The 17,940-nt window shown below is 43.0% G+C and overlaps 1 protein-coding gene across 1 annotated transcript in view; it reads right to left on the minus strand.

The window, feature by feature from the left end:
• Positions 1 to 17,940, minus strand: part of TENM1 (teneurin transmembrane protein 1) — a 406,739-nt gene that overhangs the window by 132,491 nt on the left and 256,308 nt on the right. Inside the window, exon 17 of the mRNA XM_004713061.2 lies at positions 8,658 to 8,907. Within this exon, the coding sequence (XP_004713118.2) occupies positions 8,658 to 8,907 (250 nt within the window). The remainder of the gene's footprint in view (positions 1 to 8,657; positions 8,908 to 17,940) is intronic.

Here is a 17,940-nt window from a genome sequence, read left to right on the forward strand (position 1 = left end):
TAAACTAGAAAATGATGTTGCACTGTGGAATGCCAGGCAAGAAGAGATAATGCACAATTATCTCAATTTTAAGCCATCTGCTCCTAGGGATTCAGTTTTGTTTACAGAGGACCATTTTGCAGTTTTACCTGTTGGGGCAAGGTCAAGACCGCCTGATTTATCTATTTCCCAGGCCTGACTCAAAAGGATACACATCCTATTTGTTGACACAAAAGGTCAAAAGGTCAGATGGGGAATTTGGATTAGAAAACTGGCCTTGGGCATTTGCACATCTACGTGTTTCGTTGTCTCTAGACACCAGCTGGGTGTCAAGGCCTCCCAAGGACAGGGCCAATGTGCTCTAGGCTGACTCTCATCCCGGTAACAGGCTTGACCCTCCAGAAGGAAGTTTAGTGGCTGAAGTCCTAGAAGGGCCTCTTTAAACCATGTTTGCCTCTGCAGCAGATTCTTCTGGTACAGGCCCTTTGTGTGGCTATAAAGGGCTTTGAAATTCGTAGGCGATGGCAACGAGTGGGGAGCAGGGACTGGCTTGGCTTTCTTGCAGCTGCTTCTGATCCTGCCAATCGCGTCACTGTGAATTTGGAAAGATGTCCAGTAGTATGCAGAACAGCCCCTCTCATTAACATCTCAGAGGGAGTAAGGGAAAATGAGGGAATTTATTTCCAGTGTTCTGTCTCAGAATTACTTTTAGTTAAGGATTTAGGATTGAGCTGCCACCACAGTCAAGTTGGCTGTCTACCTAGCTGCTCAGAGGCCAGGGTATAAGCTTTTCACAAGAGCCTGGGACCATCTTTGGGCCTCATCACCTGGCGACTGACTGACTTGAAGCTTCCCATGAGGGAGGGGTGGGAGAGAAGAGGGATGGACGGTCTTTGCAGTTTAAGAACTGCTCCTGGTAGGAGAGGGCTTGTTTATTTATTTATTTTAATCATTTTGTTAGGGGCTCATACAACTCTTATCACAATCCATACACACATCAATTGTGTAAAGCACATTTGTACATTCATTGCCCTCATCATTCTCAAAACATTTGCTCTCCACTTAAGGCCCCAACATTAGGTCTTCATTTTTTCCCCTCCCTCCCCCCTTCCCCCTCCCTCATGAGCCCTTGATAACTTACAAATTATTATTTTGTCATATCTTGCCCTGTTCGACATCTCTCTTCATCCACTTTTCTGTTGTCCATCCCCCAGGGAGGAGGTCATATATAGATCCTTGTAGTCCGTTCCCTCTTTCCAACCCACTCTCCTGCTACCCTCCCAGTATCACCACTCACACCACTGGTCCTGAAGGGCTCATCCGCCCTGAATTCCCTGTGTTTCCAGTTCCTATCTGTACCAGTGTACATCCTCTGGTCTAGCCAGACTTGCAAGGTAGAATTCGGATCATGGTAGTGGGAGCGGGGAGGAAGCATTTAGGAACTAGAGGAAAGTTGTATTTTTCATCGTTGCTACATCACACCCTGACTGGCTCCTCTCCTCCCCGAGACCCCTCTGCAAGGAAAGGAAGTAGGTAGGAGAGTTTTTCCATTGATGTATGACTTTCGCAAGACTCCTGGTGGCATAGTGGTGACTCATAGGGCTTCGATCAGCTAGGTCAGCAGGTCGAAACCCCCAGCAACTCCGAGGGAGAAAGACAGGCTCTCTACTCCCATGAACAGTTCCAGTCTTGCACACTCACAGAGACCGGTCTTCCCTGGCCTATAGGGTCGCTATGAGGTGGCATCGACTCAATGGAAGTGGCTTTTGAGTTTTTATGATTTTCACAGGATCAGGATGGTGGCAGGGCCATTTATGAGGATTTTTTATGCCATCAAAATATGTATTGCGACATAATCTACACACCATACAATTTATCCTTCTAAAATGTGCAATTTAGTCCTTGCCAAAATATCCACAGGGGTGTGCAACCATTGCCGTTGTCATCGCCATCATCATCATGATCCCATTCCAAAACATTGTTATCACCTCCCCCAAAGAAACCCATTAACACTTATTCCAACCCCAGCCCACCCACCCCACCCGGTCCCTTGCTACTACTCCATGTTCTCTTTCTACAGATCTGCCTCTTCTGGAACATTTGAAACAAATAGACCATTATATGTAGTCTTTCATGTTTCACTTCTTTCACAGTGTTGTTCTCAGGTTCTTTCTTTTTGGCCCGAAACATTTGCCTTCCTGCTCATTTTTCCTTGGTCTTCTGTGAACACCTAGTGCTCAGTCCTGCCAGTCACTGACTTCTTAGAACTTCCAACTCCAGCCAACTTCAGCCACAACTCTTCTCCCCACTGTGCTCTGGCGCCACCTGCTAGTCCCTTATGGCAATTGACCTGTTCTGTGTTTCAGGTCCCTGCTCTGGCCTGCCTAGCAGTCCCTTTGAAAAGCAATGTGATAAATTCATCATAGCTGATTCTCGTTGGATGGGGTCATTCTCACAGAGGACTTGATGCTCACAGACTCCTAGAGATAGAATGTCTTTCCTGATAGGAAAACATTTCCTAGTGTGGAAGCATTGGGCCAACGAAGAAAGTGGTTTTGCTGGAGTGGAGGGAACTCTTTAAGTGTCGCTGCTAAAACATGGGGTCAAACTATTTCATCTACATGGAGGGTTTCAACTATTTGTTCTTCTGGATCCTTCTTGACCATTCCACAAATATTAGCAGAGCTCTTAAATCCCAGTTTCCATTTGTTCCGTTAGCACGGCGCTTTCTAAGTTACACAGCCCCTCAGCAGGCTAACTGCCCCTAAATGGATCCTTTTCCAATTTTACTCCCCAGTCAATGACAGGAGTCAAATTCTGAGAACCATGTAGGAAATATTAACCAGTCACTGTAAAAGAAACAATAAAACCTCAAGGGAAATTTTCATGTCACATTGACATTTGTTGAGGCCAAATTACTCAAGACACCAAGAAGCATTTACCGGGCTCGTATTTTCTCCTCTCTCTCATTTTTAGGAAAGGACCAAATAAATATCTGGAGAATAACAGAATCGTGAACAATAGCAGCATGAGTTTTTTTTAAAATATAAAGACTAAATCATTTCCAGTCATGCTTAATGGATTTTCTAATAGAATTGTGAAATTAGAAGATGAGAGGGGAGCAAAGGGATATTACATATTTCAATTCCTGCAAAGCACTTGATATGATGTCTCCTATTTTTACTTATATAATTATCCCCGTTAGTTTTAGGAGATGAAAAACTGGCCCTGAGGTCATAATCAAAGACAAAGAAACAAAGTCATAATTGATGAGAAATAGTTGGAGAGCTTGGGGGTGTTTAAACTGAAGAAGAGCAAATGCAGGGGCCTCTAAGGGCTGTCTTTACATTTGTAAATGGTTGTCAGGTAAGAGAGGGACGTGACTTTTTTATGCTACTTCTGATGCCAACATCTGCCACTACTTAGTGGATGTTTCATGGATTAGCATAAAGAGATCTTCTCCAAATATGCAATAGGCTGTCTTGAGAGGTAATTAAATTTTCCATTTTTGAAAAAAAAGGAGTGCTGGTAGCACTGTGGAATAAGTATTGAGCTGCTAAGGTCTGTGGTTCAGAACCACCAGCTATTCCACAGGAAAGTCTCCGGAACGCTATGGAACAGTCCCACTCTGGAACTGACTCAAGGGCAGTGGGTTGTTACTGAAAGCCAGCAAGCACAGCTTGGAGGACCACCTATCAGGGATATGCTGGGCAGTGGACGACATGGTGGATTAAATAAGAGCTCACCTCTGTGTATCCTTCTAATGCTAAATTCACAAATCCATGATATCCCGTGTGTGTGTGTGTGTGTGTGTGTGTGTGTGTGTGTGTGTGAAGGTCTATTAAAAGTCTGTGGAGAAATGGAATGAGAAGATAATGGAAATTCCCACAAAGTTTTGAAGTCCTTGTGTATGTGTGTTTGTGTGTGGGGGTGTGTGTTTGGTGGGGAGGGGAGGGGTCACAGTTGATCGTGAGAACAAATGGCCATGGAAACCAAGATCTCAACTATCTCATGTAGAATTGATCTTTAAAACATCTTCAGATAATGAATTTTTGAAATTCTCTTTGATTAAATTGCATATACAGTGAACCCTCGCCACTTCGCGCTTCGACTTCCGCGGCTTCACTCTATCGCGGTTTTTGAGTAACAGCGCATGCTCTGTCATTACTGCCACTGATTGGCTCATACTGTACACGCTTCTGTCTGCATCGCTACGTATCGGAGCTACGTATCAGATGCATTTTTGCTTTTGTACAGTGTACTGTAATTGTTTGCGATTTTTAAGAAATTTTATCTAAGCCCTATGATGGCTCCTAAACGAGCTGCTTCTTCTAAGCCTTCTGACAATAAAAATAAGCACCAGAGGAAGATGCTCACCATCCAGGAAAAGGTAAAACTTTTGGATATGATCAAAGATGGCAAGAAAATCGTGGAGGTTGCACGCCATTGATTACAGTATTTGTAAGAACTATGTATAATAATACTGTATGTGAAATATGTAATACTGTAAACTAGATGCCATAAATAATATAATAAATAATAAATGATAATTGTAACGTCCAAAATGTTTTACTGTATTTTCCCTTTTTCGTTTAATAAATTGGGTAATACGAGTGTAATGGTGACTAAAGGGTGTTTTTTCATGTCCTCTATGCTCTAACTATGAAAATATTTGATTTACAAATAAGGAATCCTACTTTGCGGAATTTTATTTATCACGGTAGGGTCTAGAACCGATTAACCGCGATAAACGAGGGTTCACTGTATCTTACAAACTTCTCTTCTTCTTCATATTTCTTTAACCTCCTCTCAATTTCCCCTGGAAAGAAGCACTGAGAGATGTATAGGTGCAGCTGCAATTTTTGGTAAATGCACAGAGGGGTACACTAGTCTTAAATAACAAGAAATACTATTGTTGCTCTTAGCAGATTTCTGATGAGATGACATCCACTGACTTCTCTTCTCTCCCCCTGTTCCGCCCATGGGGAACAAGCTGGAAGCCATAAATGACTGGCACCCCACGAACATGAAGTTATTTTGGTGCTCAGAGCAGAGACGCTCAACGAAGCCCAGTTTAGGTCAGGAGTTCTAAGGTAGGCCCGATCTGTAGTCTTCCAGTCTTCTGGGTCTGGAATGCTCAGTGTGGCCCAAAAGACAAGAGAAAGAAGAAGGAAGAGAAAGAAATATAGAAGAACAACTCTCAGGGACAGGTTTTTCTGAAAGGTTTTCCCAATTGTGAGGGTTGCACTACATAGCTGTGGATCTCCAAACGAGTTAAATTGAGAGAGGACGCTCTGATGTAAACATCAAGTCAATTTCATGGATTGGGAAGTAGAGAAGAGAGCAGTTAATTGTTGAAAGTTATGTAATGAGTAATCTGCCAGAGGGCGAAGCCCTAGAAGATGCCTCGCTATAGAAACCTGTTGACAATATTGCTCTTCCGCTCACAATTTTAAATGCAATCAATGATATAATGACTACATTAATGGGTGTTTCCAAGGAAACAGATCATTCAACCAAAACAGAAGACAGGATGCACTGGGAGGGTCTGTGGGGCAATGAAATGAAACGCTTTTAACAACAAAGTGTCTGCCGAAAGACAGTAGCACTCAATGAACGCGATGCTTCTCAAGATAGCGTGGTCTCCTTAAATCACCTGAGTTCTCGTCACAAAGTTTAAAGCTGGACACGCTCTAAGGGACATATTTAACTGCACAAATTGTATATGAAAAATGTGATGATGTATAGACTACTGATCAAGATAGATACTTTCTAAAAAAGGTGAATCTAATAAGAACTATGATGCTTTCTGAATAAACATGACAGCTATAGTCAAGCAACTAGTGAGTGACCTGTCAAATACATCAAAATAATCATGTATATTTTTCATCAGCTTATTTCTCTCTTAGCCAATCACAACACCGAGCCTTGAAGGAAGGCTTTTCTCCTTTAACTGTAATGTAGGGGCCTGTAGCCACGAGTCTAAGAACACACTTCATCTATCAGGACAGGGTTATGGAAAAGGGCAAGATATGTGGCCCCTGAAAGCAAACACACATACAAATTTGTGGGAATGGGCCTTTGGGGGTTAGAGAGTCCATAGCCTTCCAGAGATTCTCAGAGGGGTCTGAAACTAAATCAAGAAGTACAAGTTGAGCGAGAGGATTTCAGCTCAGAGAAACCAGCTAGGGAGACCAAGGCTGACAGACTCTGGGTGTGTGGACAGCATAGGGGGTGTGCAGAGCTCCATGTTCGAAGGGCTATGGCAATGAGAGAGAACCATGTGGTGGAGTGAGAATGAATAGAGGCATTGGACGATACTTCAAACTGTCAGAAACGAATTTTTCTTCTCCTGAGAAAATCACTTTGTAATGAGGGGCCAAAGTTATTCTATTTTATTCTTCAAATGATTTTGTGTTGAAGGTCAGAAGGGACTTTGGACCAAAGGCAAATTTGTGAACTGTTAAGGATCCTTGACCAAGAGAGAATCCCATCAATGAATGACAATTGCTCCACCTTAGGTACATTTGCATTTAAATTACAAAGGAAAGGGTTGTACTCAGCCAGGTTTTCTTTAGAGTCATATTCTTTTGGCTTTTGCTTTTATAGATAATTCAATTGTTTTTCTCTGAGCTGTAAGTACTAGATCTTCTAGTCAAGACAGGTCTGTATGCCTGCAGGACTAAAAACATTGGGATCTTGCATTTCTGTCCATGTGTAGAAACCCGGTGGTGGTTGAGAACACAATGTAGAATGTTGTGTAAGTCTTTTCCAAAATGCAAACATAGAACCATCTTGACCTTGGTTGACTTTCCAGTGAGCAGGGGCCCCAAGAGCTGCAGTGACAGGAGGGACAGGTCCATGGAAGGTGTGACTTCCTCAGACCCGGGAGCACCTTCAGCGTATAGAGTCAACTTCACAATCCTTTTTTTTTTATTAGCCAAAGGATTTAACAGCTTTCTTCCCTATGACAGCCTTTGCAATTATAATTAAGAAATGTATTAAAACTGGAGTGACTTAATTGGAAAAATGGAGGAGGGGGGTGGGCCTAGGAGATTTCCCCAGCTAGATCTAAAGGAATAGCTCAGTCCAAGAACCAAGAGGTTTCTCAGCAAAGCAATCAAAAGAATCTGGGGAAAAGTTGAGGATTGTCCTACTGTATTCAGATGTACATGCTGGTGTGCAAAATATATATACATCTATCACAACCCTTCTTGCTGCCATCAAGTTGATTCTGACTCATAGCAACCCCATAGGAAAGGGTAGAACCGCCCCTGTAGGTTTCTGAGACTGCTACTCTTTAAGGGAGTAGAAAGCCTTGTCTTTCTCCCTGGGAGTGGCTGGTGGCTTCAAACTGTTGACCTTGCAGGTAGGCCAAAGCACAACTACTATGCCACTGGGGATCGCTATGCAAAATGAAAATGTCCCAAGATTTCTTATATGTTTGCACTGTCCTTGATGGTGCTCTGTACATGTTGTGTGCTGTTAGTAGGTTCCGACTCATTCTTGAGGGCAGAGAAGCATGGCCCATAGGGTTTCCTAGGCTGTAACTTTTATCAGAGCCGATTCCCAGGTCCTTTTTCCTGAAGAGCAGCTGGCAGACTTGAACCCTTGACCTTCCGGTTAGCCACTGAGTCCCTAACCATGGTTAAATGAATGTCTCTGTTCCTACCATCCTGATGTATATTTTTTTCAGTCCCTGTTTTTGGTCACTATTTTCCAGGTCATTGAGGTGATTGCTCCACCCACAATTATGTTACAAACTAGTTTCAAGGATAGCAGCAACATCTTCTGTCACAGGGGGTCATTTGCAGCCTACTGTTCTGAAGGCATGTGTTAGGGACACAGCTGCCCTACCCGATTCGAAGGAAGGCTCTCCCAGTTCATCCAGGGAAGAGATACCCTCCCTTGGAGGCTGCAGATGGATGTTCCCCTTCTCTATGTCCCCAGAGGGCATGTTTATGTTTTATATTCTCACAAAGGAGAAACGGCAGATGAAAGCAGAGTCTATGTCATCTTGGGTAACTACCCAAAGATTGGAATGCTTCCCTAAAGGTGTCACCGTACGTCTTGGTGTGCTCAAGAAAATCCCTAGAATAGAATGAGAAAGGGGTCGAGAGAAATGCTCTAATCGTTTACAGGGAGGTAGAGTTTTCAAGGGCAAACAACTGGTTCTTTCTTCTTATCAGGCTAAGCCATCACAGACTTCCCCTTTCTTCATTATTAAAACGTTGGACCTCAACTACTTAGAAAGTTTCTCCTTTTGCATTTGTCAGTCTCTCTACCTGATGGAACGGAAGAGGTGCTTTGGATCAGTCTCAGGGGGGTGCCTAAGCGGAGGTGAATGACTTACCTGAGCACTTGGAAGTACTGAGATCCATGTCAGTGATGACATTGCACACAGGGAAGACACACACATGGGGATGACAACACTTCCTGGTTCTCCAAAGCAGTGCTCAAAGGTTCCTTCAAGTAGGAGGGATGGTCATGTTTGACTATGTCCTTAGTCCCTATTCCTGCATCTTAACCCACTGCCATATCCTGGGTCATTCCTGGTTTCTTGCTTTGTTTGTTTGTTTAATTATTTTTGCACCTCTGGCAAAGCCCTTGTCTCTTCATGTTATCTTATTCTTGCTTCTTTATCCGATAAGCCCACATGGAGACTAGAGGAGACTTACCTTAATTCCAAAATACTAACGGAGTTTCCCGAGGGAAATATGCGCCTTACAAAATTGAAGTCACCAACATACACGCTGCCATCAGGGCCAGAAGCTAAGGCGACAGGAGCAAAGAGTTTGTTGTGATGGGCTGGGCCGTTGCAGTTGGTGCAGGCTACACTCCGCTGGTGCCCATTGCCCATAATGGTGGATATGACTGAAGGCTGCTGGGAAATGAACATATTTTCTCCATTCCCTTTATGTATGATTCCTATGCACCAGAAAAACGAGATCGAGAGAGAGAGAGAGAGAGAGGAGAGAGAGAGAAGCAATTACCACACAATAATGTTGGCAGGATTTGTATTTCTCTCTCATGGTTCAATCAAGAAGGCAGGTGGGCATGGCATGGCATAGGAGAACTTCAGTGAAATGCGCTGTATTACTACAACGAATGAGAGCGTCACACTTTGCCTCAGTTTGTCCATCTGTGAACAGAGTAGTACAACCAGTCCCGTCCATACTGACTCCAAATGCATCAAAGAAGCACTTGATGACTGACTTTAATGAGCTCCTTCCCCTCTGGCCTCTATGAGTCCTCCATGGTGAAGTTTTCATCTCTGCCTGGCTTTTTCCTGATGCCTGGCACTCACCTGTCTGACTTCAGAGTACCCTCCCCTGGCAATAGTTCCTGAAAAAGGAATCTCATTCAATTTTAATATTAACCTTAGCAAAACACAATCAGGAAGGTAATCTACTTCCTTCGGTGAAAAGAAAAGAAATCATGCCGCTAGAATATACTGCAAACCTATAAGAAAGGGACTTGAATTTTCCACTCGTTTGGACCTGATCTCACAATCATCAGTGCAGAAGAAACCGATACTGACTTATGACCATGCTGGACTATTGCTGGCAGTCATTTTCCTTGGGCAATTGCAGCCATACCCACAGCCGAAACGCCTGTTTGCATTATGCTGAGACTGCCTTAGGTGCGGGTTCTCTGCAGACACTTCAATGCATCACTTGTAGCTCACACTCTTAAAACAGTTAATCATTTATATGTAGTCTCTTCTTTTTGTGTTCTCGCCTTCTTTTAGTGTGTGTGTGTGTGTGTGTGTGTGTCACAACCAACGTGCATGGAAACAACAGCCAAGAATTCAAAAGACAGGTTGCATTGGGGACATCTGCTGCTGCACAAGACCTCTTTAAAGTGCTAAAGACCAAGAACGTTACCTGTGAGGACTAAGGTGCACCTGACCTAAGCCATGGGATGCTTTATAGGCGTGTGAAAGCTGGCCAGTGAATATGGAAGACTGAAGACGAATGGATGCCTTTGAATTCCGGTGGTGGGGAAGAATATGGAAAGTATCATGGTCTGCCCAAAGAACAACCACATCTGTACAGCCAGAATGCTCTTTAGAATAGAGGCTAGTGAGACTTCAAAGTGTCTCATTTACCTCAGGCATGTCATCAGGAGAGACCAGTTCCTGGAAAAGGACATCATGCTTGGTAAAGCAGAGAGCGGTAAGAAAGAGTAAGACCCGCCACAAAATGGATTGATACAGTGGCTGCAATATTGCGCTAGGACATAGAAATGATCGTGAGGTTGCCACAGGACTGAGCACTGTTTCACTCTGCTGTTGGTCATTGGGTCACTATGAGTGAGAAGCTAACTCAGAGGTACCTAACAACAATAACCTCACAATGTATATGCGGTTATCCAAGTTGAGACCTAGGCATCAACCAGCCTCTTTGTTTTCTTTCATTCTCTTTATCCAATTAACTATCCATTGCCACTGAGTCTATCTCCTAAAATTTGTTGAACTAGTTTCCTCCTTTCCATTTCTGCTACTACTACAGTACACCAGTCTGTGTGATTCGAGGATTGTAAACAATAAAATCCAAATGTGAAGGAGGGAATGCTATCAGAGGTAAAATCATGAGTACCAGATTTGCAGAAGGTGGTGGGAACCCAAAATCCATTTGCGGGTTCTCTATGTCTTTTTAGTCCTACCTGATGAATCCCCGCTAACCACAGTTGAGTGATGTGCATAGCTTTGCTCTCAGACAGAGAATATGGTAAACTCAACCATGGCAGGTATAAATTGGTTACATTGTGATCTCCCTGATCAATTGATCTCCCTTTTGACCTACATGTTCTAGTTTTTAATACTCCCTGCTTCTTTCTCAATTGGGGATTTTTTTCCCTCTGGCTTATTTTGTTATTATTGTTGGTCTTTTTTGGTGAGTATGTTTTCTAGTATATGAAGACTAAGATGGGTGAAACTATAGAGACAATAATTAGAAGCTTATTGGGAGATTGGGTGTGGGTGTGGGTTGGAGGGAAATTAGAAGCTACTAACAAGCACAAAGAGGGAAGAAAATATTTTGGAACTGATTGTGGAGGTAACTGTACAACTCGTATCAATATGACTAAACTATAAAAGTGAGCCATATTGTCAATAAAACTATATTTAAAAAGATAAGGGATATGTTCCTTATTATTAACAAATATAGAATCCTTCCTAATTTGGTTCTTGCCTACTTCCTTCAGTCTCTCCTCTCATTGCTCTCTCATTTGTATATTACACTCTAGCTATATAAGGAAAAATATATAATTTCTTTCTCATACCTCCCCACTCCTCTCTGTATTTTGTACGTACTATTCCTTCAAATGTAAGAATAATTGAGAGAATGGCAGGGGCCTGGGCAGTGTTTCGTTCTGTTGTGTCTAAGGTTCCTAAGAGTAGGAACTGAGTCAACAACATCTGACGACGACGACGACAACAACAACACCAACAACAACATTCCTTATATCCAGAATTCCCTTCTTTATCCTGTCTGCTCTGGGAACCCCCATTCTTCCTTCAAAGCTGAGCTTCCCTGATGCCTCATTCACTTAGTTCTGCCCTCCTTTGTACTTCTATTGTTTGTTCTGCAGAGCTCTACTTATAACGCTTAGAGTCCTTGGAGGGTACAAACAGTGAAGGGCTCGGCTGGGGCCAGCACAAGCAGTTTGAGTTCGTCCAGAGGTATCTTGGAAGAAGGGCCCAGTGACTAGCCACTGAAAGTCCAATGGAGCCATGGTTGACTGTAGAAAAAAAGGGTGTTCCCTGAGACAGAGTCAACTCCAGGAGAATTGGTTGGTTATTATAACACATCGTGTTGTGCAGTTCATTACTTTTCTATGTTTCCCATTAGGACATGGGCTCCTGGAAGGGAGACCCTCTGTCTTACACCTTGCAATATTCGAGTGGCAAGTTCTGTGACCTACGCATTATAAGTGCTCAGTAAATGTTCAAAATAGGCTTTGAATCCCTTAGAAAGTTCTCAGCCAAATATCTCAGTGATTTTTGCAAGTGGGACAAGCACGGCTGTGCTAACTAGCTTTAGCCTGCCCAGAATTAGCCAGGGCAGGTAAAACATCCCTGCTATAAGATGGTCTGCCAAGTAAAGTAACAGACTAAAGTAACTGACGGGAAGGAAATGGAGGCAGTTACACTGTATAACCTTATGCACCTTCCTCCTGCGCTGTCTGCTGCCTAGCTCTTTGGTGTGATGGTTTCTCTCCCTAAACATTACCAGAAATTGGTTTCCTCTTCCCCACCCACTCCCCCACCGTCCAACCATGCACCCAACTTGTGTTTCCAGTGTCCCACACAAGAAACTGTCGACTACTCTGAGGGAGAAGGATTGCTGGCCAAAATAAATACGAGGGAAAAACATTGTCCAACACCATGGCACCAATATGGCCTTGGAAGGGGCCTTCCAAGCAACCCTTCCCATCCATCCACTAGCCTTTGGATCTCAGATTGAAGTCTTTTCACTTCCCTTGCAGGGTGCTTTCAGGTGACGTTTTCAACATATGATTCGTAGGAGCAGCTGTGAGTTTATGCTCTAACAAACTGGCCTTTTATTGCAGAACTGTGAGATATCTCGAGGATCACTACGTTCTTATCAATTTTATCAATAACTTTATTAGGCCGTAAAGACACTTCTTCAGATTTGGACTAGTTAATTAAGTAAGATTAATATGATTGAATCTCATTTCCCCCAAAAGGGCTTTCACTTGTAGTGCAATCAATACTGCAATGCAAATGAAGTGGGAGGGCACAAATGAGAACTAGGATGACAGTCACACAACATCATTGTAACTAAATCTGCCGATGATCACGTGCTGAATAGCCGACTTATGAGGCTGTACTATGCTCTTCAATAAAGGAGTAAATCACTGTTTACCACATTGGGGCTTCAGATGCACGATTGGGCATATCATTCAAAAAGATTTCCAATTATTGGCTTGGAAATACCAGATTTGCTATTAGCATCCATTTTCACAGGTAGATCTCCATTTTTAATATATATCAATATAATAGTATAGTTAGCAATTACCCTGAAAATGACATGTTATTACCAGACTCCTGGCAATTTAAAAGCTAAAGATGGCTATTCGAAACCATTCTTCCAAGTCTGCAATTCGAAAACTCCCCTTTTCTATTAGAAACCCCAGCACTCCATCAAGGAAGAAGAATGATTAAAGGAAATAAAACATAAGGCAATGTAGTTTCTGATTATATCTCCACAATTGATGTCTTGCTTTCATGCAAGGTACGACAGTGCCTGTGTTCTGAAATTACCATTCCTGTGTCAAGCGGAAGCAATCAAAACCAAAATGGGCAAAGCCCTTTTGTATTGCCCTGGCAAAATCGATCATTTGGAAGGGTGTTTTTGTTGTTTCAAGAATCTGTTTAACCTTCCATTACATAGAACCAGGGCATACCATCTAGCAACAATGATTTAATACCAATTCTTCTGCAAAAGGTTGCTTCGAAAATATTTTGTTTATGTCTCTGGAAATCTTGACCAATTACCACTGCCTCCTTTCCACTTTATTCTGCCACACACGCTCATTTTGAAAATGGAATCAAATGATCCCAGGACAATACACATTCTTTATGGGAGACGTACGTCAACTTCCTGCAAAGGATTGGGTGTCCTGTTTACAGTCAGTGGTGAAAGCCCACTGACTGCGGCCAATGGTACATTTTCCCCCAAGTTCCCTTTTTCTCTGCTCATAAGCCAAGTCAGTTATGTAATAAGGTAAGCACACACTTTTAAAGACACAATGCTCAGACCCTCCTGCTACCTTGCTCAGAACTTCTTTAGAAGCTTACAAATCTGTGGGTGGTACTTTATGATGATTTCAAAGAAGAAGCCAGTTTCAGGCTTAGGAACAAGGGACTCAATACACATTTCTCTCAGCACTTGATTGAGGAGCTATAAACACAGACTGGGAGATACGCCAGTGTGATCAATGGAAAGGTACTCCCCCATCCCAGGAAAACCATTTGTTGACTAACTGTTGGCCTGTTGTGGAGGCAAAGTTACAGAAAATTCTTTATCCATTCCAGACAGATGAGAATACCCAATTTGTGCCCTGGATGGTTCTTTCTAATCCTCTTCAGAACACTCAGCCTCAGAAGAAACACTAGCGGATAGGTTGGGTTGCACTGATGTTGTCTTTGGGAGGTGCTGTGGAGACAGTCAGTTCTGACTTCTGACCCTATGCACCACAGAAGAAAACACCACCTGGCCTGTGCCATCCGCACAATCCCTGCTATATTGGGGTCCGTGATGCAAGCACACTCTGGCACCAATGATGAATGGACACATTTTTATGGTTTTTAACTTTTCACGATTTCAAAATTCTGTGTTTTCTGCAAAGGAATGGTTATACTCTTGTTCAATAATCACTCAGAACATGTCTTTTGGAAGACTTATGTTGAAAAACACCAAGTTCCTGTGCCTTAAAAAAAAATCTCAGTGACAGTCGGAACCATCTTTCTCCATATGTCAGGCATCATATTTGAAAACAATTCTCCATAACCAATGGTTAATTGTCAGGTATACATAATCGCTGCAACAAGAATAACCAATGGTCTGAAAACACTGTCTTGTGAAAGCTACCCACTGCATAATGATCCGGGAGCCAAAGGAAACAACAACAAAAACAACAACAAAACCACCCTGAAGGATTGAATGGCAGTAGCCAGCCAACCTAATTACAGGTGTCTTTTTAACCAGGGAGAGGAAATTAGGGGAAGATGGATTGTTGTTTCCAATCTGCTGTCTGCCTCAGATCAAAAAAGTGGGGTGGTTAAAGAATTCAGCTTTTTCCAGAAAGAAGTAGAGTTGGGGGAATTGGGAGCGATGTTACTCTTGCCTAAATCAGTCAGAAAAGTCTGTCTGACCTGAGTGGGGAAGAACATTGCTTTCTAAATTGGTCTTCCACAAGACACTCCTTCACGCTTTGCATTTCAGCTTCGAAAACTGCCTTTGTGGACAAGATTTAGAGAAGGAGGAGCCCGTCTCCAGGGAGGTGCTCATGCCCAGGGGCAGGCTAAAAGGCAGTGGCCAGGCTGGCTTCAGAGCTGGTTCCTGGACTTTGTGAGCAGCTCTTGGTTAGAAATAGAATGCCCCTACCAACGAGATGATACAATGAAAAAACGTTCCCTTAAGAAAAGAAAGCCCTTTTCAGAATAAAATATCAGAAATCCACCTAAAGCATCTTTAGCAGCTGGTTGGGGCTGCTGAGGGTAAGGAGAGTTGGTGGCATAGTGGATTGTGCATTGGGTTGCTAATTGCAAGGTCAGCAGTTTGAAACCACCCCCGGCAGCTCTGGAGGCTTTATGGCTTCAGAAACCCACAAGAGCAGTTCTACTCTGTCCTATAGGGTCACTATGAGTCGGGGTGGGCTTGATGACAGTAAGTTTGGTTTTAAGTTTGTGGAGGATGGGCAGGAGGGATCTTCTGGAGATGATAAAAACTATTCCAAAACTACAGTATAATGATAGCTGCACAAATCAAGAAATCTGCTTTAAAAACACCGAAGTGTACACTTATGATAGGTGAATTCCCAAACACAAACCAAACAGGGGCCCTCTACGACAGAACAGAACTCTGCCATATTGCTTCTGAGGCTGTAATCTTCATGGAAGCCGACTGCCCCATCTCGCTCCTGTGGCCTTGCTGATGGATCGGCACTCCAGAACTTGCCATTAGCAGCCCAGTCTTGTTGAAGCCACTGTGCCACCAGGGTGACTTATATGGTGCATACATTACACCCTGATGAAAGCTGTTCAAAATTCTCAGAAAGAAGTTGGTTCCTATTACCTAAAAGTAATGATCGGAGAATGACCGCAACAGAGAGAATCCATTTGCAGAGATCAGGGGGCGCACAAAGTCCACTTCACAATGGCTTGCCTGTGTTCTGAACTTTGAAGCTGTTGTGAAGCTAATGGGAAGAGGATACAGGACTAGGAGCACACCGCCGGGGCTGGTCGATGGAGGGCACTGCCTACTTTGTGTTTAATGTCAATAGCAGGGACAATCCATACCAGCCAATAAAAGTGAGTGGGAAAGAAATGGCTGCTTAAAATGTCAAACTCTTTCAAAGCAAAACAACCCCCTACTCCTAATAGTTTAATAAGTGGCACCTGCCCTTTCGCTTTTGTACTTTTAAAACCGTGACTCTCCTTTTGGACAACAGGAAGGTGGGAAAGTAACATTTTATAGCTGTGTCTGAATCGTTGCCCTTAATGTTTTTTTGCTGTTGGAAATGGACTGTAGCAGCTTTTTTGAAGGGGTATAATGGTCACCTACAGGACAGAGAGCCCCAAAGTGAATTTGTGGGAAGTGGATTCATTCTATTGTTCAAGCAAATCTGGTTAGCTTTTCCAGTTGAGTTTGTGCCTGATCTGAACTATAGTGCTAACAAAGTAAGACGGTAGGTACGAGCCAAATGGGTCCCTTAGCCTTGGTCATTCACCATCTCACAAAAGAACCATCCCTTTAGCCATTTAAGGGAGGTGTCAACTAAGCCCATAAGGAAAAAGTACACCAGTCTGTATGAGTCAAGGCTGATAAATTATAAAATCCATATCTGAAGGAGGGAATGGTATCAGAGTTTAAATTGTGAATACCAGATTTGTATAAAACAAAGGATGACAGTGGGAACCCAAAATCCCTTTGCGAGGTTCTTACATGGATTAAGCCTCTGATGAATTCCCTCTGACTATAGTTAACAGTTGTGAATAACCTTGCTATCAGACAGAGATATTGTAAACTCGATTACGGCGGACCTTAAAATGTGATATCTGATCATTTGATCACCCTTTTGACCCATTGTAAAAGTGTTTTAGTTTTTAATACTTCTTGTTTTTTCTTGGTTGTCCCCCCTCCCCCTGGGTTATTTTGTTACTGTTCTTGGCTCCCCCCACCCCACTTGTATGTTTTCCAGTATATGAAGTTCAGGTTGGGTGAAGCTACAGAGACAGGAACTGGATTAAGGATTTATGGGGGATACGGTGCAGGAGGGGAGAGAGGTTGGAGGGAAATAGGGATCTAATCATGAATATGAGAGGGAAGAAAATGTTCTGCAACTGATTGTCGCAAAGATTGAACACCTCTTTTGAATATGCGTGGACTATGGAAGTGTATGATGTGTGATGAATATGTCAATAATTTTATTTTTAAAAAGAACCTGAGTTAATCGGCTGCCCCACAAAGGAAGGATGGACACAAGGATGGCTGAATGAAAGCATGTAGCTACTTCGATAGCATCTAATCCCCAAACTTGGTAAAAGGCCCGAAGTCCTGTTGCTCAGAGTCTTCCTCCTTAGATAAAAAGGAATAAGGTTCCACAATGGAAAACTTACCAATCGACATTCAAATGAAAACCCAAAAATCCACTGCCACTGAGTCTATTCTGACTCATAGTGACCCTATAGGACAGAGGAGAACTGCTCCCTAGGGTTTCTGAAGCTATACATCTTGACAGAAGCAGACTGCCTCATCTTTCCCCCAGGCAGTGGCTGCTGGGGTAGAACCACCAACTTTCAGCTTGCAGGCCAGCTCTTAACTCACTGTGACCTCAGGGCTCCCATTCAAAGGAAAATTGGATGGAAAGTCCAATGACTTGTTTCCCAGCAGGATGCAAAAGGAGGCAGGGGGATTTGAAGGAAGGAACCATCTGTATGGGAGAAGCACAGGCTCAAGGGCCAGGCTTTTCTCTTTTTTTGTTGTTATTGTTGATTTGTTTTCTTTTGTTTGTTTTGCTCTGTCTTGTTTTTGTGCATATTATTATCTCTGCAGGTCTATCTGGATAAGATAGGCAGGATAAACAATCTGGAGGAGAAAACAATGGGACCAACAACCTGTGGTGGGGGAAGGGAAGTGGGTGTTAACAAACCCAGGAACAAGGGAACAACAAGTGATCTAAAATTGATGGTGAGGAGGGTGTAGGAGG

Source organism: Echinops telfairi, unplaced genomic scaffold (genome assembly GCF_000313985.2).
Source record: "Echinops telfairi isolate 266 unplaced genomic scaffold, ASM31398v2 ScPeMD7_6080;HRSCAF=6971, whole genome shotgun sequence".
NCBI classification, from domain to species: Eukaryota; Metazoa; Chordata; class Mammalia; order Afrosoricida; family Tenrecidae; genus Echinops; species Echinops telfairi.